General features: G+C 33.5%; 1 protein-coding gene across 1 annotated transcript; it reads right to left on the bottom strand.

Moving 5' to 3' along the window:
• Window positions 1-10,055: 10,055 nt before the first annotated feature.
• LOC135127431 (protein AAR2 homolog) lies at window positions 10,056-11,780 on the bottom strand. The gene is made up of 3 exons (XM_064053871.1): window positions 10,950-11,780; window positions 10,570-10,891; window positions 10,056-10,500 (listed from the first exon to the last, which is right to left on the bottom strand). The coding sequence occupies exons 1-3, from the start codon at window positions 11,350-11,352 to the stop codon at window positions 10,098-10,100; spliced, it is 1,128 nt and encodes a 375-aa protein (XP_063909941.1). The 5' UTR covers window positions 11,353-11,780; the 3' UTR covers window positions 10,056-10,097.
• Between the last annotated feature and the right edge of the window lie 12,089 nt (window positions 11,781-23,869).

Genomic DNA, 23,869 nt, shown 5'->3' with positions numbered 1-23,869 from the left:
TAGTTATTTTCAAATAGTATTTGGTAGTATTCACGATTTCATTTTAAACAATGATTCTCCTTGAAAATTATCAGTGAAGTAAATATCATCGTGAATTCGAAGAGGGAAAGGGGATTTTATGCTGATTTTGTGTTATGATTTATGATATTCTACGACTTGAATTTTGGAACATTTATTCCCGGACAGTCCTCTCATAATGAAGTGTGTACCGAATAACATTCTCGTGGTTTCGACCATATTTACGAGGGGGAATTCAATTCACGGTGTAGTCTTAATACATTAATTTTACTTACTTTATTACATTCGGGCGGCGAGAGCGGAGCTCGGCCCAAGTCCAGAGTGATAATGTTTCTTTCATTCATATGATTATATGTTTATTCGCAATACCGGATTCTGCCAACGTGAGATATATAGAGGGTGTCCTGCTGGGAAAGGAAACCCTATTGTGGGTAGCCAGTGTCCTTCGTCACGTGGGGGATGGAGTATAGTTTCGGAATAAAACTTAAAGCAACTGCAGCAGGCGCCAGCGGGTAGAGAAGGTATAGCGGACGCTTGCGGGGGCAGCGCGGCATGGTTGTACGTAGCTGTGGTTAGTGCGAAAGCACAGACAATCATATGGCCCAAAACCGGTAGCCCTACTCGTTCCACGTCCCTTAAATTGTTGAATTAAATCGTGTTCTTTTTCTTCCGACTGAAGAATTTAATAAAATTATTCACGTCATATTACATTAGAATGCATTCCACCATTTCAGAACACACCCATTTTGTTGACGATTACCATTCATGGTCATTTTTGAATTTTTCCGTTTTTTTAAAATTATTTTGTTTCACATGTCAGTTTTTGACGGAATGTTTGGGTTAATCACAATGTTTTTGTAACAAAGACGTGCTTTGAGTATAAAAGTCTCGAGTTCGATTTTTTGCTATTATTTCAAAAATGGTCCATTTAATTTGCCCGAAATTCTTAAAAGAGGACAATATTAATAATGTCATATCATTTATGTACATTAAAATGAATATGTTTATTCTTACTAAATCTTAGTAATAAATGTTATTTTAAAGACGAGGTAAATTCTATCTAAACAAGTTTATAACAATTAGTGTTATAAAAGTTGCAAGGTTTAGAAAGAAAATAACTGAAAACAACGTATTATATGCAACGAACGTTTGTTATTATAACAATTGCACTTTTCCTTTATTTCATGGACCTGTCTGGAAAATATCTTAAACACTTTTTTGGAACGTCTGCCTTCGCGTTAACCATCGATCACCACTCACTGTCAATAGTTTTATGTTTATAATTGCGCATTTCAAAAAATTGTTTACAATAATTCGAAACCGTAAGTGTGAAGAAAATGATGGCGCATTCGCCCACTCGCTCTTAATCCAGATCGCGAAAGAACTTTGATGATTTTGTCCCTGTATATCTAGAGTCACTAGTTTTCAATTTTCACTCTAGATACGCACCTTCCTTGAAATGATTCTTCTTCCATCGTTTAACTTTGCTAACTTTTATTTAAATACTCCTATCAATTAAAAACTCTATTTACAAGTATGAACTTCATAAATCAAATATTGTTACCTAGGAAGGTAATGCTTAAAGAATCCCTATTGTTTTTTTTTTAATTTGAATTAAAAATTTAACAGTTCATATTATTTGCTTGTAACACCTGATTTGTCATATAATTTCAGTTTCTACTCGAAATCTTTGTAACAGCATCCGCTTTGCGCAACCATGAAAAAAGCACAAAAATTGGCGACGCGTTTCGCCAACCACCTAGGTTCGCCTGATTGGCGAAACGCGTTGTCAATTTTTTTATTTTTTCGATGTTTTCAGGGTCATATGTCGTAACGTAATAGTGTTGGCGTGCACCGTCTGATCGATGAAGATTTAGTGAAAAATAAACAAAAACTTTAACCTGTATTGCAATTTGAACTGGCGTTGAGCTTCTTGATCCAGGATGAAATTGGCGGGAAGGAAATACCGATAAATACAGTTTTTCAAGTGTTACACTAAAACTGCGGTAGGAACTATCGAGGTGAGTTGTCATTTGTCGCCGCGCTCAGGTAATCAGCATAATGCGTAATTACTGCCTAGAGTCCTTCCCACCGAATCGCGATAACAAAATAGAGAAAAAAGAAATTGGTTGAAGGTAGTTTTGACAGAACGTTTCTCGCCTCTCTAGTGCAGCCCAATAAATTCTTTAAAAAATTATAAACATTTTTTGCTATTTTTGTTTGCTAATAACCTCTGTAAAGTAAAAATCAGTGGCGTAAATAACACTCTCCCAGCTTTTTGACATGAATTTTTCAACTCTTCACTTTTTCTTTTTTTTTTTCTTCAGTTTTTCGATTTGAAGTTTTTCGTTTGGGTTTCTCATTTTTTTTATCTCTTCAATTATTCGATTTTTCAACGTTTCGATTTTATATTTCTTTTGTTTTTTCAATTATAATTTTTTCAATTTTTTATTTTTTTTTGTTTCTTCAATTTTTAGATTTTGCAATTTTTCGATTTAAAATTATGATTACCTACTACTTGAGCAGCGGTCAAATTTTAACAATTGGGCCTCACCATTAGTTTTTACCGTTGCTACTACCTTCACATTTTCTTAATTGAAAAACTTTCTTGGAGGACTCCAAGCGACAAACGAAGAAAAGATAAGTCAATTATATATTTTTTTGGCTTAGAGTCCTTGCTCTGCACAGACACGACTATGTAGTATCTACAGTAAATCGATTAAATATCACCCAATCCAAATCCGCCTCTACTTCAGGTGTTAACAGTTCTTCATCCATTGATTCGAAAGTGGATAATAACACCAAACATAGTAAGTATTTGTCAGCATGCTAACACTTCGTTCTCGGCTTCGTCTAACAGTGAAGATAAGATTTCGAAAAATCTATTTGTTTCTGTTCTTCTGGAATCCTTGCAGCACTTACAATCGTCAGTTGTTATCCCTCTGCATGGGTACCTAATTAACTATTTCAGTATACACTTCTTGATAAAAAGGGGAATTAAACAAAATTTAAACTCAAAATGAGTGTGGCAAATGACGAGAAAAGGAATCGCGAACACTTGATTTGTCATTAATTTATTCTCCTTAAATGAGATCGGTCTACTGTGCTCTTTGTCATTTGTTTAGCCATGAAAATAATTGGTTTTCAGAAGGAAGCATGAAAATTTTCCGATTCATAAACAATGCCAAATAATAATGCTTAAGCGAAGAAGTGTACTTACTATTTTATTTAAAAAATGGACTAGACGAGAAAATCAGGTTCTCGTAGATCAATGAAGAGCAGTGGGAATAAGTCGTTCATGTCACTGTCATTTGTCCAGTTGTTTTTTTTATATAAAATAGTAACAGGAATTGATGCAAATAAAATGCAAATTAAAAAAAAAAAGAATTGGAGTCAGGAGTAAAATTTTGCAGGGAACCCTTCTCCGAATCGTAGAGAAATAATCTGCTCGAGGTTTGCCTATGAAAAATTTGGATCATTATCTACTCCACTCTATTTTCCCTACAATTTGGGAATGCAATACTATTATCATTATTTACACTACACTGCACCTATCCAAAGTAATATGCGTGTCTTTGCAAAAATGTTGATGATGGCATCACAAAACTCATTTGAAACGTATGCGCAGCATGCTTCTTTACATTTACTTACATACATATCTTTATTTAACTTATAAGGATCCTCATGAAAAAATAAAACCTCATCAAACAAATAAAATTCGCATAATAAAATTTCATATTTTTTCGAAAAAGATGGATTTATTTAACTGTACTTCAGGGGCGAGGGAAATTCTGTCAAAATAACCTTAACCAATTTTTTTTTCTAAGCATTCGAAACATATATGTTAATGTAGATATTTTTTTAATAAGAGGCTCGCATTGATGCCTCCAAGTTAAATACTCGTCAAATAAATATTACGCCAAGAAATTTAAGCTTATTTGTTTATAACACCCCACAAATGTAAAAAAGCACAAAAATTGACTACGCGTTTTGCGAACCATGTTGGCATTTTCTAAGTGAATTGCATCGCTAATTTTTGTGCTTCTTCAGTGTTCCTGGAGTGTCATAAGCGTGATAGTATTATCGTTCAACGAGTGATCAATGAAGATTTCGTGAAAAATTAAAACAATACTTAACCTTATTACGGCTTACCGGTGGTCCTTGATACAGGGTGAAGTTGGTCGGGAAAGGCAAAAAGGATTCACTGGGAGAACACGTACACCGATAAATATAATTTTTCAATTATTAAATTATGACTACAATGCTAACTATAGAGATGCGTTATCAGCATAGCGCGTAATTATTGTCTAGAGCTCTTGCCTTCAAATCGCGATAACGAAACCCAGAAAAAATCAAGAAAAACACTTTAAGCAAACTCCAGTAAAAACATTAAAGGAGTTTGCATCAAGCTTAAACATCCTCTCGGATCTGAAACCTGTCGTTGCAAAATAACATTAATAAAAAAGTGAACTAGTAAAACTAACTACTGGTTGAAGAGTGAATTTTAACAGGCCTACCAAATCATCTACATATTGTGCACCTCTAGGCATGTTTACAGTCATCATTGGTTAATTGTTTTGCTGACTAATTACGGAAAAGACTTAAATCGAAAGACAACAGATTAATAAATTGATAAACTTCGGGTAAAACTAACACTTGAAGAAACATTTTTTCTCAAAACCACCGTTATTGCGACTTCCAATAAACGCAAACTAAGCAAAATGCATCTAGAGTAATTTTTAAAGGGGCACTAGCGCTTTCGAGTTTGAAACCCTAAAAAGGGGAATACAGTATACAAAATTTGAAGGGTTTTCTGTTAAAACAACAAAAAAAAAAGGCTTAGAGCTTCAGTATGCACATTTTAGTAACGTTCTGGAATATTGATGTCGCTGTAAAAACATCTCAGTTCCATTTTTTTGGCTTCAAGAAAACTTTAACCTTAACTACTACGAACTCAATTAAATATATCGTCAATCGGCTTAAAAAATAAAAGCGGAAAATTTTAAGTAGATATTTGAATTAAAATTTAAATTTTGCATTCGGTCCGAAATAAAATATTCCCAAGGAGTTAAAACGTGTGCACACCTTCCAAGGAACAATATATTTTTTTTTGTTCTCCCGGAGCTAAAATTGATATTTTAGTCCCGGTAAATCGGGATTGTAGCTCTTTTTGACCATAGGGATAAAAAGTGTTTCCATGACCACCAAAACACGCTTTAACTGAAAGTGGCAATATAAACACATCGAAAAATTCAAAATAATAATACTAATAATAAAGGTTTTTATTTAAAAAAAAGAGATGCACAGGAAAAAAAATATATGGGAGAAGTCTAGCATAAGCTATTCTACTTAACCCACAAAACAAAAAAAAAACATTTAAATTGAGAATAACAAACAAAACAAAACAAAAAAAATGGCTCGTCTTATTTACACCTATAGCCTTAGTTACCCGACAAGGCTTACTATCGCGATTGATGATAGGTAATTTCGAATATTTTCTTCCAATTTAAAATTTAGTCCCTATAGTCTCGAGAAGGCAAAAAATAGTATACCTATACACCACAAGACTAAAGTGCGATGTAATCCCTCAAGTGGTGTCTCTTGGTATATAATATACTATTTAACAATTATTTAAGCGAGCATCTGACTTGTGAGGATTCCGTCTATTTCAGTGGCAAATACAAAATACCATTCACGATTTTCAGTTCATAAAAAAATTCAAAGATGGAAAGTTCCAGTTGAAACACGACCATTTTATGAGTAATCTAATCAACTAATAAAGCGTCTAGCGTTTACTGGATGGTAATATCAAGTTGCGAGGCTCTGACTAAATTAATATGTCCTGAAATGATCCTTGTCAAACAACTCATATTCCAACAACACATGGATATCTTTTTACGAGCAAGTTTAATTTTACGAATTTGGCCAAAAATCAATAAGAACTTGTATAATGACACATTTTGGCACTAGGTATAACAATATAATAATACAATTGTAGATAAATAAGCAGCCTATTTATTATCAAATGCCAAAGAACAGAAAAAATTCGATTCATTAATTCATTATTATTTAACTCCGTCTTAACCAACGCGTAATGAGCCCTTTTGGCGAACGGTTATTTTCATGTTTTCTAAGTATCCTGTTTCTGTTCTGTCTGTCGTGTCTCTCGTCCGTGGTCTGTTGACAATTTATTAGACAGATAATAGGTACTCTAAACTACTGTTATGAAATGTATGTACCGTCGAAGCCAGAAAATCTTGGCATTTTTCTGTCATTTTCAAAAATTTAATGTATCCTTTATTGTGACTTTGCCATTTGAAGTTTAAAAGATTTGTCATGTCGCTTGCAGTGTCAAATGATAGAACTAAAAGTAATGTTACTATAGCTACTTAAAGGTGTCTCACGCTTTGTAACAGTGAAATGACATTAAAATCCAAGATTTTCTGGTCTCGATTGTATTTTATGAACCTCATGGAGATCGTAAAAGGCTAACCAAAATTTGTCTAACTATCCCCGTCAACAATTGGATGTCACCGTCTCAAAATTTTTCGAAGTAAATGTTATTCAAATTTCGTAAAATAACTCATTTCTATACTTGTGGTTTATGGATCCGCCTCAGTAGTTTATCTGAGACACCCAAATGGTTGGAAAAAATCAAAATTGTTCAACTACCTTTTGCAATTTAACTTAGAAACTGCAAAACCAAATGCTCTGAAATTTTGCACCGTTTTAAGGTTATCATAGCATGATAAATTGTTATATCAAAATTCGGCTATATAAACCCTACCTAAAGGTGCCTAAAGTGTGCAAAATATTGTTACGGCTATTATTATTTATTAAGATACAGGTTAACAATTTAAATTTAATTGTTGGAGGAGTTTACATTCCCCCCACATCTGATATTAACATTTATCGGAATCACGTGGCCGATTTAGAATCTATATTTAATCAATTTCCTGATTTTGCATATGTTATAGCCGGTGATTTCAATCTTCCACAACTTATCTGGAATAATAACAGTTGTACCAATACTGAATTAATGGGTTCTTCGAGGGATTATTTTGATGTGATTAATAACACTTATTCATTTTTAAACCTAAATCAAGTAAACAATATTCCAAATAATCGAAACGTGTTTTTAGATCTCGTTTTTACGAACATTCTTGATTTGCAAGTTTCATCCGCAGTCGATCCTATTTTTGCTGAAAGTTATCATCATATTCCTTATTCGTGGTCCATTTTTTATGTTCCGTCTTCAAAAAAATTATCTTCACAAGCCAATGTATTTGATTTTGCTAACGGTGATTTTCTACAGTTAAATTACTTTTTAGCCTCTATTAATTGGGTCAATCATTTTTCTGGTCTTGAATTAGATGATATGGTTACTGCTTTTTATAATGTTGTTTTTTTTGGAATGGACACATATATTCCTAAGAAAAGGGTTCATTATTTTTCATCAACTTATCCCCGATGGTTTAATAAAGAGTTAAAAGATTTGTGTCGCCGTAAGAAAATTGCCCATTCAGTCTATAAGAAATCTGGCAGATATGATGACTATGAATATTTTAAAATCTTAAGGACCCAATGTAAAGAACTTAACGAAAATCTATATAATTCCTACCTTTCTAAAGTCAGCGACAGCATTACAAATAATCCACAGTTCTTCTGGAAATTCATTAATGATAGGAAAAAAAGTAGTGGTATTCCTTGTGAAATGCAATATTTCCAGAAGTTTGCCAAAACTGGCACTGAAATTTCCAATTTGTTTGCGGAGTTTTTTTCCTCGGTTTACGTAGAAGACGCCAACAATGATTTTGATCAAGAATTTGATGGTATAAATGAAGTAGCTGATTCTGGACTGAAAGTTGAGTTATCAGAAGTTTTTGAAAATATCGCTCGTCTTAAACATTCTTTCCATCCTGGAGCTGATGGCATTCCAAACGTTCTGCTGAAGAACTGCATTTACACAATTACAATGCCCTTGTGTGAACTTTTCAAAGTGTCTTTGTCTCAGGGTAAATTTCCTAAGGCCTGGAAAAATAGTTACGTTACACCTATTTTTAAATCTGGGGATCGTAATAAGATCGACAATTACAGAGGTGTTTGCAATCAGTCTACCATTCCTAAAATATTTGATTCCATTGTAGCCAAACAATTGGAATGGATTTCTTCTTCTATCATCTCCATCAAACAACATGGTTTCCGCAAACAAAGATCTACTTGTACTAATTTAATGGAATATTATTGTTATTTAAATGAAGCTTTTGATAAAAAACTACAAGTGGATTCCGTGTATACTGATTTTTCAAAAGCCTTTGATAAGGTAAATCATAGGTTATTATTCTGTAAATTGCGTCACTTAGGGTTTAACAATAATACCGTTAAATGGTTAACATCATTCCTGTCGGAAAGATCACAGCAAGTTAGGATTGGTAGTTACATGTCGTCTCCTTATTTGGTTCCATCAGGCGTACCTCAAGGGTCGCACTGTGGACCAATTTTGTTTTTACTGTTCATTAACGATTTAATGAGTGGCTTTCGTTACTCCAATTTTCTGTTGTATGCGGACGATTTGAAGGTATTTAAAACTGTTAGTTCCTTGAAAGATGCACTTGAATTACAATCAGATCTTAATATATTATACGATTGGACAGAAAACAACTTATTGCCTTTGAATGTTAACAAGTGTCTTATTATATCATTTCTTAATATCAAACTGAGGGTGAACTTTGACTATTATTTGGGTAATTCTATCTTGTCTCGTGTTGAGGAAGTCAAAGATTTAGGTGTGGTTTTCGATTCTAGATTAACATTTAAGAATCATTATTATTTTATTTTTAATAAATCAATACGGACTCTTGGGCTCATTTGGAGGCATTGTCAACATTTTTCGATTTCGACCCTTAAAATATTATACTTCTCTCTTGTTCGATCTCACCTAGTTTATTGTTCTTCCATATGGTATCCTAATTATAAAACAGATTGTGATTTATTGGAAAGAGTACAGAAAAAATTCCTTCGCTTATTAGAGTTTAAACTTGGTCGAACTCATATACAGGGTAATTACACTTGGGTAATGTGTAATTTTCATATTAATTCACTCGAAACTCATCGCATAATTTCCGATATTTCATTTCTTCGAGGACTTATTAATGGTGAAATAGACAATGCCTGCTTACTAGAAAAACTATCTTTCATTGTGTTGCCTGCTGATAGCAGATTGACTCGCAGTCAACTGATTTTCAGAATTCCTTTGTCGATAACAAAAAGATCGCAAAACCATCCAATTAGACGAATGATGAACACAGCCAACACATTCGCAGAGGACCAGAGGTTCAACATATTTAATATTAATAAAACTGCGTTTAAGAATTTGATCAGGAATCTAAGCTATTTTGTAAATTCTTAATTAATAATTTTTAATTTTATTTTGCACGTATTTATTTATTTATTATTTAATATTTATTATACATATTTAGTTTTATAAGTTTTGTTTCTTGTATTATTAATAATTTAATTAATATTGTAATAGGGGTATCCCGTTAATAAATATTCTATTCTATTCTATTCTATTCTATTATTATTATTATTATTATCAGCATCATGTAGGTATATGTATTCATCTTTTTTAGAATTGCTTATATAAATGACTCAAAAAAAAATATTTCGTTCATCCCCTTTCCCGAAAATGTGACTACAGTACTGTTATTCTTAGTATTACACTGAATCTATTAAAATTATAACCCTAGAGCCCTAGACACCGATTTTTCATCTTAAATTCCAACATTTTGTGTACTGATATAACGTGGATTTCTGGACATGCAACTTTAATTGGGATAATTTGTAAATATACACCGGAACTTCACAAAATTGGTATTTGGTCTTCAAATCAACCCAACTATAATCTCGTAAATTTTAGCATTTTCAAAATAACTGTGTTCAGTTTACCTACAGAAATTATAGAACCCTTCCACTGCAATGTATCATTGTATTTGTATTTATTATTGGTAATATTGCTTCAGATATATTTAAAACTATTTTGCTTATTTTATTTATTTTATATTTACTTACAACATATTTCACAATTCAACAACAACTGGTGCTTCATCTTCCTCACTCGAATCTACATATTCAAAGTCCCACAAATAAGTAGTAGTTAACGAATTTTTAAACCTATCAGCTTTCGTTTTTAACTGTCCATCTAAATTTGAGTCATGTATTGTTCTAAAAAACTTTTTTAAGTTGACATATACAAAATTATCATTGGACACAATGTCAGCTAAAAACTCTTCAGGGATTTCTTTAAGTTGTACTTCTAACACACTAAGAAATACATCAAATAATCTTCTGTATTTTGCAATAGCTAGATCACACGAACAAAACACTGTAACAATTTTTTTCCATTGATCAAAAGCTTCCAAACTGTGACCCACAAGAAAGCAAATGTAGCAAAACTCCAGCTCTCCAATAATTTCTATCGGCCTGAAATAAAAAATGACACAAAATCAAGAACATAAATTAACTTAAAAAAAAAAAATTGTATAAATATACCTTGAATAATGTCCCAAAACTGTTTCGAACACATAAGTTAAATCTAGGGAATGCTGCGTGATTTCTGATGGAGAACTACCTTCAGGAAAATTTCGTTCAGGAAAAGGAGTTAATCGAAGTTCTGTTCCTTCCAAAGGTTTTAGTGAAGGTAACAGATCAGCTTCGCCACTCGAAGAACGTCTCTTTTCTTCAACAGGGGAATTTTTTATTTCCAAGAGGTCTCTCTTAACTCCCCTTGGCCGATCTGCATCACTACAGGATTGTAATTCTAATGCAGCTTTTACTTGGCCAGATTTCGGCACCAATTTAGCCAGCACATTATCTACAATAAAGTACAAACATAACTACATTTTTGCAACATAATATGTACAATTACTGACTTGAAATATTGGATGACAAACTACTCCATTTATCTAAAATATCGTATGGATACGGTCCCAAAAATCCGTCTAATGCCAACAAGTTATCTTTTAAACCCACAATTTCGGCTTCAGATACTGGCTCAGTACTTATTTGTTCAGTCTGTTTATCCCATTTTTTCACAAAAACTTCGCCTCGTTTGAAGTTATGAAAAAAGCCAATTCTGGGAGCGACATCATCTGTAGAACTTACTGAACTGTAAAAAACGAAATGTAGGCCGGGGGGAATCATTTTCACTCCTCGGAATTTTTCTCCAGTGTTCCATGATTTCATATCAATGCCAAATTCAGTTCCTTCGGGCACATTTAAGAAGATGAAGAATGCGCCTTCGTTTAAGAGTCTCCGAGCTGTTGCTTGGTCCATTACTTTTGTTTTTCTCTTTCTTGTGTTTGTTACAAAAAATTAATGAAAACTTATTTTACGGCATACTGGTATTTATGAAGTTCGCTCATTACGGACTGTTCTGTGGTTTAAGGTTAGAAATCTATGACATACCGTATGACAAATGACAACAAAAATTCTGAAAAGTTTGTAAACAGTCGAATTTGAAATGCCGTATACTGGATTGTATATAACATACAGGATGATTATTTTATGTGTTAACGTGTGATTATTTTTGAATAAGCAACACAAGTATTTAATAAATTACTCCCTACGTTTTATTTGTTAGAACTTTGCCATTATTAGCTGCTTGACGTCTTATAGTTGTCATTTGTGGCAGGTAGTGTGATTTTTGTATTGTTATTACATTTTTAGTATTTTTACTAACTACTAACTTGTTAGTTTAATAAAAGGATTAATACAATACCACAGGTCGGACAAAGGTGGTTATAAGATGTGTATAATGTTTTGCCTACACGAAAGCTTTTAGGCGTGAACAGAAAAAATAATCACCATGTATAATGTTTAATGTAACTTCTAAATTTCTTGTATATAGGTATTCATATGTAATAATAATAAAACTGCAATAGACGACAAAGAGAGGGAAATGAAGATATCTATAACTTCGTATTCTAAGAACTTATAAAATTAATACTCCTATACTATACTTACATACTTAGTCCTACAGCTGGTACAGCTAATATTTATCGTAGCTATTGTTATATAGCTTTTATCTCGGATTTCATGTTATTTCACTGAAGTCTTATTAGAAAGCTCAGTAAATGCTAAATGATGATCAAAATTTGGAAATAAAAAAGTTAATAAATACTTTTGATGATGTCATCCAAAAATTAATAATACTGTTACGAAATAAACCCATACGCCGCCCTGGTACGACGCCTGTAGGTCTTCTAGTATGTGTGTGTTTATTCTGGTATGTACGGCGGGGATGACTCATCGGCCGGGTGGCGCGTCGTTCTCTGACGAAAAACCTGAAAGCAGAAGTCGCGATGGGCAACCCAGAAAACCCTCGAAGCGACGCTCTCGAACGATCGAGAGGAATGAATAAGTTTAAATAGAGGCCTCCTTCGGGAACGATGATTATTCAGTCAATCGAGTCTACGAGAGTACAGTCTAGTTGAGCCGGAATTATTTTCTACATAATCACTGTGTAATAATCAGTCGTGTAATTCGAGTTATTAAGAAATAAAATGTTAGGTAAGTCTAACCCACGCCGATTTTAAATATACCAATTGATCGTAACAATACATATATTTATATACGATCGATTAATAAAAGAGTTATTATAGTCCTCATTTGCGGGAGTAAACGAGGTTTTTTTGGCCCTCGGGCGACAATCATTATTGCTGGTTGACGTAATTTACATTCTCAAAAAAAAAGAAATGAAAAGAGAAATGTATTTACTAATATGAAGAATTGTATCTATTTTGCACTTATTTTACTACAATTATTAATATTGAAAGCAGAAGAACTGAACGTTGTAGACAAAGTCTGCATAGCGGTGTTATTTTATCATTATTCAGAACAGTAAATTTTCTATATATTTTGGCCTTAAGATACGTGTCCACTGGAGAGTAACTTGGCGAGAATTAGCAAACATGAGATAAATTATTTGATTGCAAATTTAGATTTTTTGCTCAAGTAAATTTTTTAGAAAATTTGTCAGTATTTGCAAAAAGGGTATAGGTAAATTGTTTCCCGGGTTAGGTTGGTAAAAGCGCTTAATACGACCGGCACCTGAAGATTATCATCCTTGGACAATTACATGCAATGTTGTAGTGTGTAAAAATATCTATAAAATTATTGTCCCTAATAATTACTATACTTTCAGTTGAGGCAGGCATCAATTTATAAAAGCACTTGTGGATAAACACTGAAAATAAATACATATACATATTAATTTTTTAATACGTATGCTAATAACACATTTGTAGTACTTAATATGTAATTTATTATTAAAAATTCATTTAAAAACGTTATTAAAATAATAAAAAATTAATTTACTTCGTTGTGCATAGTTTCATCTCGTACTAAAACAAACAATTAATAATAATGAAGTATAATCAGAATCACTTATACAAGTTATACAGACTATGATCTTTAATAATTATAAATTAATAAAGTTAATCTGGTCTACTTTTCACATTACTTGCTTCAGATTTACGATAATATAGAACATAATTTAGTCATTTATTTTCGTTTTACATTTTTTTTTTTTAGTATTTAACAATTTCATAAAAATGTGTTACCTATCTCAAAACGCTATATAAATGTTGAAGTCAGGTAAACGATCAGAATTGGCCGAATTACGTAGTCCTTTTCACGACTATTTGCATAGAATCATAAACGTGTAAAATAAGTCGGCTTTACTCGAGAAATAATTTATGATGAACTGCTTACTCTCGGGGAATACTTCCCCAATTCGAAACTTCTTCGCATTGAGAGTATGTCTCGCAAGTAAACGCAGTTTGGCTTGTCCACTGGAGAGGATGTCGCTCGCGGCGAGATCAGCCGATCAGTGTTTCGTCTTTACTCGATTCAACTCGGAGCTCTCCAGGGATGATTTTCAGGGGATTTTTCGCAAGTGGACACGTACCTTTATTAGGTACAAAATTTATTTATATAATTTCTTTCTAAGCAATTCCTGGTTTTGGCAAATCAATACCAGGTGGTATTCGCAATTCAATTTTGTACGACATTGTTTAAGTGTTAACTGCATTAAAAAAAAAATTTGTGATTTTTCTCAAAACTTTTGTTACGTAATCATGTTACGTACTAGTGGCGAAAATGTCTTAAAATTGGAAAATAGTAAAGACAACTACAATTACGACTAATCTGAGTGCATGTCTTTGGGAAAATTTAAATTGTATCGATAAATTACATTCTTAGATAAAAATAATGATATAGATGTTAGTTTTCAAGAAAAAAAAATGTAGAATTTGAAAACATATTTGATTTTAATCTTTCCGATGGTACTACATACCTTATTTATAAAACTAAGTCCCAATATATCCTTGAATACTAAAATATCTACCAACCAGCTTTGGAAATAAAAACTGCCATTTGACTCCAGAAAAAAATATATTTAGCAGTTTTTGTTTTGGTAGAAAAAATTAACAGAAAATGGGGGTCATATTCTGTTGGTTTTGAAAAAATATTTTGTTGCAATTGTTTGATATTCGTTGAAAAAACACAATGAGGATCATCTTTCACAAAAATGGACATTTAGATAAAGCTTTAAACGAACATGAAAATTTAGAATACCACAGCCATGCTACTTCGGTTGCATTAAGAAGCACTTTTGGTACTAATAATAGAAGTACTAATTTAACCTAATTTTGTAATAAAAACATTATTTTCTCTAAAAATTTATTTGAATTTTTAAAAAGAATACCATTCGAAGGGGGCCCGAAAATAGTTTTCGCCGGGGGCCCTGAAACATGCCAGGCCGACACTGACTATTGGTCAGTAAAACGAGGTTGCCAAAATCTTCCCTAAACTTGAAGAGATTTCTTTCATTTGGTGAAGCATATTCGTACAAAATGTACAACCAAAAACGTGCAGCACATAAAATATTGAAAAAGAAAAAACACGCAAAATCCAAAGAAAATGTTAGGTTAAATTGTGAGTTCAGCGTAGAACCACGTTGGGTGCATATCCAACAATTATCAAAGAATTGCAATGGAATTGCAAATTGAAGACGCGCAGCAGTTTCGAAATTTTGTGCGAATAGTGCAGTTCAAGTGCAACAATTTACCTATGTGGACCTAAAATTGTGAAAAGAAATACGCAAATGCGTGATGCTATTTATGTTCATGAAAGAACAAGTGTGTGAAAGTATTATATAAATCATTGAACGAAATAAGGTGTTCTCCATTAATTATGTCACGCAGATTTTGTGTTTTTTTTTTTGTCCCTCTTTTCTATGCCACAGGTTGTCGCATTCATATGATCCCACCCTGTCATGTAATCTGCAATTTGTAATGCAGAGTTAATTTTGATTAAAACAACATGGTCATTATTACTCTTATTTAACATTATGTGAAATCTTTTTTCAATATGTCTCTTAAAAACGTAAAAATCGCAGAAACTATTGACTTTAAGTATAGGATATACTTAACGAAAAAGAAAAAAATAAGAAGAAAAAAAGAATAAGATGCAATTATAAAATACAGGTGTGTCCCCATAAAATATTATAACACAGATCTTAAAAGTAATACGATTGCGATTTTTTGGTGAACCGCTTCATTACTGAAAATTGTTCCGAAAATTGGAATTGGGCATTCTATTTAAAAAAAGTAAGTTGCATGTTACGCCTCAAAAACAGAACACTCTGTACAGTTGAAAATAATTTTAGTGTATGCTACTCAAAGAACCACATAACTTTAGTCTTTAACATGTTTCTTACGTCTAGTTATTAATTAGGTATCGAGGAAGGTCCGCGCAATGACTCATTCTACTTATAACTACAATAACTACATATACGCATATGCACCTGTCTTTTTCATGACATAATTTATGGATGGCCCTTTAATGCTAATATAATCTATCGTGTAGCCACGAATAATTATTTCCAGGCGATTCATACAGCAATTTACAATATTTGTTTTAAGTACCTGTTTGCACATTGGTAGAATTGTGAAAGAAGTGCCGCTGCTATTTACAACGCACTTAAAGACGAATATCTGAAGGTAAGAACATTATGATCAAAATACGATTGTAAAAATAAAAGAAATTAGTATAATTAGCATAGTTTTAATGAATTGATTGATATATAATAATATATTATACACAAGAGGAACTTGACGCTTTTCCCATTGATTTGGCTCGCGAAGGTAATGGTGTAGGGATGCACGATGATTCGTTATTTGACTGAATAACCAGTCCTGGGGATGAAGAATTTGGTAAGACACCAGCATAATAAGCCATATCTTCTTCATCTATAGCGCAAATGACGGCGCGACGAATTTCACGTTTCAGTTTTCTTTTATAAAAATCAGATCGTAAACCTTTTAATTCCATTGCGACATATGCACCAAAATTATCATCTGCATCTGGCGCGTTCTGAAGAGTTGCCAAGGCTTGCCTGAACAGTTTGTCGTCCTCGTCATCTCTATTTTGTTGCTGACTAACCGCTTTTAGTTTTCTCATTAGAGGTTCTACGCCTTCCTTCTTAGCTTGTGTGTCAACATATACTGCACTTTCATCTAATATTTCTTCTTCTGATGTTGCATGTATCTGAAAAAAAATACCATCGCATTACTTATTACATTTTTCGTTTGTGTTTTATGTAACCATATAAGTATTTCAATCTTGTTAAACATATTATTTTCATTTTAGTTTTCCAATACCACAACCCAATGGCTAAGTAGGTATAGCAGAAACTTTTAGTGAACGTTGGAATTGTCCAAACTGCCTAGGTGCTGTCGATGGGAAACATGTGGTAATGCAAGCTACAAACAACGTGGCGTTCTACAGTAGCCTGAACCTGCCCCCCTGACCAATAGAGAAATAGCTGTACCATATTGTTTTTCAATTGATGATGCATTTGCCATGAAAGTCCATGTTTTAAAACCGTGTATCGAACCGCATTTTCAACTAGAGTAGCTACTTCGGAAACCAATGAACTTACTTCCCGATAGGGTTGCAGATGTGTTGTTCTGTCTACATGTGCAATACATAATTTTTTATTGTGAACGCATGAATTACGGCTAAGAATTTGGAGGGACGAGGCAATGTCGAAAAATACATTTTTGCCACTAGAACGAGGTAACAAGCATAATTACAAAACCTCACAAAAAGAAGTAAGGAACGCATCTATGGAACATTTCATGACACTTTCGCGGGAAGTTGAGTAGAAATATAAACACATTTAGCCCGGCTTACATCGATGAATTCTGTAGGTCTATATAGGTACAGTCGAGGCCATTAATAATGACCGCCTCCCACAATTTTATTTTTCCTTACCTCGTCAACTGGTTCCATTAATTGTGTCGAATTTAATGAAGATGTTTGCATGGAAGATCGTGTGTAGTTTGCAGTCAAGACAGTTGTCAGGAATTGTAGGGCTGTAAAATATGGCCACTTACTGACATAATTCTCATCCCCGCTGTGTTTAATGCGAATTTTCTTTAATTCTTGAGAGAGCTAGAATTTAGTGGTTATTATTATTGCAATAGTTTTAATTAAAGGTGTACTACATTATTACCTGATTTCTCAAGTTGTGCATTTTTCTTTGTACTTCTTCCGGAGGGCAGTGGAAGTGGTCAGCAATTTCCTTCCACGCTTTGTATTTTAATTCGCGATTTCTATTATCCTTGTTCTTCGTATCCCAAAGAACAGATTTTTTTTTATATTGTGCAATTAAATCTGCAGTTTGGTCTTTTGACCATCCAAATTTGGCCATGACAAAACTCACCACTCGCGGTCGGTACCTACTGCAGGAATTCGAAACGTATTCGTATTGTGAAAGTCTCTCCAGAGAGGCACAGCACGTTTGCTACCCTGTCCACTGCCCGGATAACACTAGCCAGAGAAACGAACGATTTGTACTCGACCGAAAAATAATTTATGATTTTAATTTTATGAGTCTTTTGTTAATCCTCTTCCAAGAAATACAGTTGAAATGTTAATGTTGGGAAAACAAGTACCTAGCAAACAGGAGAAAAACTATTTGATTGCAAATTTAGATTTTTTTTTTCAAGCAAATTTTTTAGAAAATTTGTCAAGATTTCCAAAAAGGGTATAATATGAAGGGTATAGGTAAATTGTTTCCCGGATTACGCAGGTAAGAGTGACCGACACCTGAAGACTATAACCCCAGCAGGTAATAATTCATCAGAAGACAATTATACATGCCGCACGCAGTAAACTAAAATGAACCTTTTTATCCTCTCCTCCAGCTTTAAGCAGGTGCTTTTAACCATCCATAGGTAGTCAGGTACTTTCGCTAAACATAATCTCATAGTCTTAATTGACAGAGAATATCCAGTGACGACTTCCGTAGAGAATTTACCTATGCCTCAGAGACCTTTTTACCAACGGAGACAACTAGTTATATGTATGCACAGCCGTCACATGAAATGTACGAGTATACTCGTATAAAAATAACTATAAAATTATTTGTCCGTAACATACTTTTAGTTGAGGCAATTTATCAAATCAGTTGTATCAATTTATAAAAGCACTTGTGGATAAACACTCAAAATAAATATAACTATTAATTTTTGAAAACGTATGCAATATATGAATAATGCATTTGTTGTACCTAATATGTAATTTATTATTACACATTCATTTAAAAACATTATTAAAATAAGAAAGAAAGAATTTACTTCGTTGTGCATAGTTTAATCTCGTACTAAAATAAAAAAATTGGTCGAAAGTTGTTTCGACAGAACTTCCCTCGCTCCTGAAATACAATGATAATTTTTTTGAGTCACCCTGTATATGCAAATCCAAAAAATATTAATGGAATGATAAATTACGAGTACAGACTCATCATATTTTGTACATTTTAGATAGGATTTATTCAGCAAACTTTTGAGCTGACGTCATCGATTTTTTGGAGGGGATAATCAAATATATTTTGATTAAAAATTTATTATGCTCTTTATAACCTTAAAACATCTGCAAGATTTCAAAGCATTCGGTTTTGTAGATTCCAAATTAAATGTCAAAATGTTGTTTCCTAATTTTGATTTTGTTTCCAAAAATCTGGACGTTTCGGGTAAACTCTCAATTCGGAGTCATAAAGCACATGTGTAAGACTGTTATTTGATACAATTTAGAATCCAATTACTATGTACAGTTTTGAAGTGACGTCATCAGATTAGTGGTGGGGATGATTAGACAAATTTTGGTTAGCGGTTTACCATCCACAAGATATACCTAATATAAATACAAAATTATCTGTCTAATAAAAATCCGGGACGGCAGACAGACGGGAAGACAGACGGACAGACAGACGGATGGACGAACAGTCAGACGGAAACGAGAGACCTATTTTTTCTCCTCTAGGGGTCATGATAGGTCGAGAAAATGCAAAAGTAGAGTCGGCCGACGAACTCGATTACAATACTTCCTTTGCTTACGCTCGGGAAGTAAAAATTAATAGTGTTACGCAATAAACCCATACGCTGCCCTGGTACGACGCCTATGGGCCGTCGAGAGCTTCTGGTCTGTACGCCGATAATGACTCATCGTCGATGACGTCACCCGGGCAGCATTCGCATAAAGACAAGCCTCGAGCGGGTTACCGGAAGTCTCGATTGCGGAGTCCAGGAACCCCTCGAAGCCGAGTTCGTTAAAGAAAGGCCTGGAAGCGGAAGTCGCGATGGATTCCAGAAAGACCTCGATTGCGAAACATCGAGAAGGGAATATGGGTTTAAATGGAAGCCACCTTCGGGAACGAGATTATTCAGTTAACGAATCGAGTCCAGTCAATTTGCGCCGGAATTATTTTGTACATAATCGCTGTGTACAAAATAATCCTGTAAATTTGAGTTATTAAGAAATAAATTATTGCGTCTTACCCACGCCGATTTGATTCACCGAACAACGTAACAATGGGAATGAATTATAATCAGAATCACTATGATGTTTAATTATAATTAATATATAGTCTACTTTTCATATTACTTGCTTCAGACTCACGATAAGAGAACATAATTTAGTCGTTTATTTTCTTTTTACATTTTTTAAAAATGTGTTATCTGAAAAGACTGTATTAATGTTGAAGTTAGACAAACGGTCATAATTGGCCGAATTGGATAATCCTTTTCACGACGTTTTGCATAGAATCATAAACATGTAAAATAAGTCGGTTTTAGTCGAGAAATAATTTATGGTGAACTGTTTACTCTCGAGGAATATTTTTCAATTCGAAACTTCTTCGTATTGCAAGCACACACAGATTGCGAGTATCTCACTCGCAAGCAAACGCAGTTTGACTTGTCCATCGGAGAGCACGTCGCTGGCGCCGAGATCAGCCGATCAGTGTCTCCATTCGACTAAGAGCTCTCGAGGGCTGATTTTGAGGCGATTTCTGGGTCCGTTAATTTGACACCACCAAGTTAATAAATTTTACTCAAAAGCTAGCACCTCGTTGTTCTAACCTAGAACCACCAAGTTAACGCCGACATTATTTAATTCCCGTGAAAAGTTAGTTCTAGATAGCTTAGACCTAGCACCAATTAGCACCATTAATCTCATGGCAAGCACCACTCTGGAAATATTTAAAAAAAATAAAAACAAAAAAGTAGCCCTCACTTTTTACTTCCCGAGCGTAAGCAAAGCAAGTATTGTAATCGAGTCCGTCGGCCGACTCTCTAATTTTACGTTTTCTCGATCTTCCATGACCCCTAGAAGACGAAGAAATAGGTCTCCCATTTCCGTCTGTCTGTCCGTCTGTCCGTCTGTCTGCCGTCCCGATTTTTTATTAGACAGATAATCTCCGAAAGTACTGGACCGATTGTTGCGAAATTTTGTACTTATATTAGGAATATCATGTAGATGGTAAAACGCTAACGAAAATTTGTCTAATCATCCCCACCACTAATGCGATGACGTCACTTCAAAATTGTACATAGTAAATGGGTTTTAAATTGTATAAAATAACATAGTTCTACACATGTAGTTTACGACTCCGAATTGAGTTTTTTCCCCCCCGAAATGTTGGAAAAAAAATCAAAATTATAAAACATTTTGCAATTTAATTTTGAATCTGCTAACCCGAATGTTTTGAAATGTTGCAGATGTTTTAAGCAACTTAGATCTATAATCTATAGTCAAAATATATTTGGTTATCCCCTCCAAAACCTTGATGACGTCAGCTCAAAAGTTTGCCGAATAAATCCTATCTAAAATGTACAAAATATGATGAGTCTGTACTTGTGATATATCACTCCATTCATATTTTTTGGATTTGCATATACAGGGTGACTCAAAAAAAAAAATGAATGCCTAAATTTATTTTACTGATTTACTCAGGAACTACAAAACCGAATGCTTTGAAATCTTGAAGATGTTTTAAAATTATCATAAGCATGGTAAATTTTTGATCAAAATGTATTTGGTCGTCCCCCTAAAAAATTTATGACGTCACCATAAAATTTTGCTGAATAAATCCTATCTAAAATGTACAAAATATGGTAAGTCTCTTCTTGTGATTTATCATTCCATTCAAATTTTTTCGATTTGCATATACAGGATGATTAAAAAAAATTAATGAATGCGTGAATTTATTTTATTGAGTTAATCAGGGCCTACAAAACCGAATGCTTTGAAATCTACTGCGAAAAAAAAAACATAATAGGCATGCAGTCGTCACGTTTCCGACAGCGAGGGAAGTACTGTCTAAACTCTTTAGACCAATTTTTTCATATAGAATGTAAGAACTATCAAGATCTCTCATATTTTTCTGTTATACAGACCGAGCATATATCTTGGCGACAGCACCATGGTCTTTCTTGACTATGATGTCAACTCCACTGAGGTTGTGGTACACCTCATTAGTCATTACTGAGATGTTCAACTCCGGTATATACGGGTGGACCATGAAATGAGTTGGTGGTAGAGACTACAGATCTGTGACCTTTTATAATAAATATGTTACCATAAATTGTAAAATCGGTTGCACTTGTTGGTTTACAGAAATTACATTCTAAAGATGGAATATAAGTGAAACTCTTTGAGTGATTGCAGAAAAGGTAGTTTGGTTGATGATCTAAGTGCCTAGCAGAGTTTGGATAGTACTTATAATAACTAGTACCACTAAAGTTGTCGTCACAATTTTCTTATGCTAACTTCATTCAAATGCCACGATATTACGACTTTCGTTTTTTTTTTTTTTTGTACTATTAAGTAATGTTTGTGTCTTTTACACTTTCTGGCTTCGAAGTTCTGTGTCGAAGATATCTGAATTAGTAATCTTCTATAGCTTTTCACTAAGGTTTGCCGTGTTATAAATTTCTCTCCAATCGAACTGTATCTACCCAGGTATTGTATTAATCTGACTTCCTCCGGATCGTCGGTGGTGGGAAGTACTTCAAAGCCAGACGTTACCCTGTCGGTGATGTTTCTTTCCACTAATCTATAAAGGGTATGAAACAAGGAATTCAAAACCTGGACGAAAGATTAATATAAAACTTGAAGTTGCTGACGCAGGCTCCAGCGACCAGCAGACACAGTAGGCATTGCATACATTGGCAGGAGCACCGCGACCAGGTTGTAAGTACTATGGTTAGTGCGAAGAAGCAGTGAAAGCCAGGGCCTAGAACCATTAGCTCTACTCATTGCACGTCTCTCAAATGGTTGAATTAATTCGTATTTCTTTTCTTCTGGCTGCAACAAAAAAAATGTGCCAACACTCCACCATAATAATATGTGCATTGCCATCCATTCACTTTAGATAAAGTGTTGTAAACTAGAGACTTGTCTACATTTAACAAGCTGTGTTTATGTGATCGAAATTTGTAATCTTGCATTTGAAAAGAACGAATAAATTTAATAACTGAGAGAAGACGGCCTTTTGAAAAACATTAATAAAATTATTCACGCATATTTTTGTGTTGTAAATTCAAGGTTACTTTTCCACCTTTGCGATCCACCACGTGTATTAAAACGCATTCCACCATTTCAAAACACAATGTAGAGTCCCATCTTGTTAAAGATCACCATTTATAGCCACTTTTCAAATTTTCGCGGGTTTTCGAATTTTATTCACATCTCAATTTAAGGCGGGATGTTTGAGTTATCATAACAGTAATGAAATAAAATTTAATACGATACACGTCCGTGAAGTTATTATTAAAGCATTCGTTTAAATATTTACGGGCGAGGCGAAGCCTAAACTTATGTCACTTCCCGGACTTTTAACGTAAATATTTAACTATTGTTGATCTTTTTAAATCAAACTAAACATTTTATCAAAAAACAAGAAACATGTTTTTAAGATTCATAAATAAACAAGCTAACGAAGGAATAAGTTTTAATACTTTGTATTATATCTGTATGACTTATATGAGATTGACATTATAATGTTTCTTTAATAAGTTTGTATATAGGTATGTATAGTTTTTGCCATTTCTATTGAAACAACACTTGTTAATCGTAAATTTGGCAACGTTCATATTCAGACAATTTTCTAACTAAAAGCCGTTGTCAATTAACCGAAAGCTGTCACCAATTGCTAAATTTTAAGCAAAATCAACAGGTGGTGTTTCAATAGAAATGGCAAAGACAATAGTTGCTGAAAATTAAACATTAATTTGTAATTATATCAGTGCTTAAAAAAATTAATTGAGAAAAAATTCTAGTCACTTCTACATTTAAATACGCGACTTAAACAAAGACAATTGCAACAATTATTACAAGGGCGGATTTAAAAGTCTTCTTTTAAAAAATGAAATCAAAATCCAAAAGTGCGGGAATTTTTAAGTACGTTAACTCCATAGTTGGCCTGTAGGTGGCGAAGTGT

Source organism: Zophobas morio, unplaced genomic scaffold (assembly GCF_036711695.1).
Source record: "Zophobas morio isolate AGI-343-1 ecotype UQ-CSIRO unplaced genomic scaffold, CSIRO_AGI_Zmor_V1 ptg000011l, whole genome shotgun sequence".
NCBI classification, from domain to species: Eukaryota; Metazoa; Arthropoda; class Insecta; order Coleoptera; family Tenebrionidae; genus Zophobas; species Zophobas morio.
This window is presented reverse-complemented; position numbering and strand designations above follow the sequence as displayed.

Bases quoted from the DNA above. Each gene is read 5' to 3' on its own strand.
- LOC135127431 (XM_064053871.1), bottom strand. From the start codon at position 11,352: ATGGACCAAGCAACAGCTCGGAGACTCTTAAACGAAGGCGCATTCTTC. The intron at 10,892-10,949 runs GTCAGTAATTGT...ACTTTATTGTAG, and splicing joins TTTGTCATCCAATATTTCAA to ATAATGTGCTGGCTAAATTG. The intron at 10,501-10,569 runs GTATATTTATAC...TTTTTATTTCAG, and splicing joins GTTTTGGGACATTATTCAAG to GCCGATAGAAATTATTGGAG.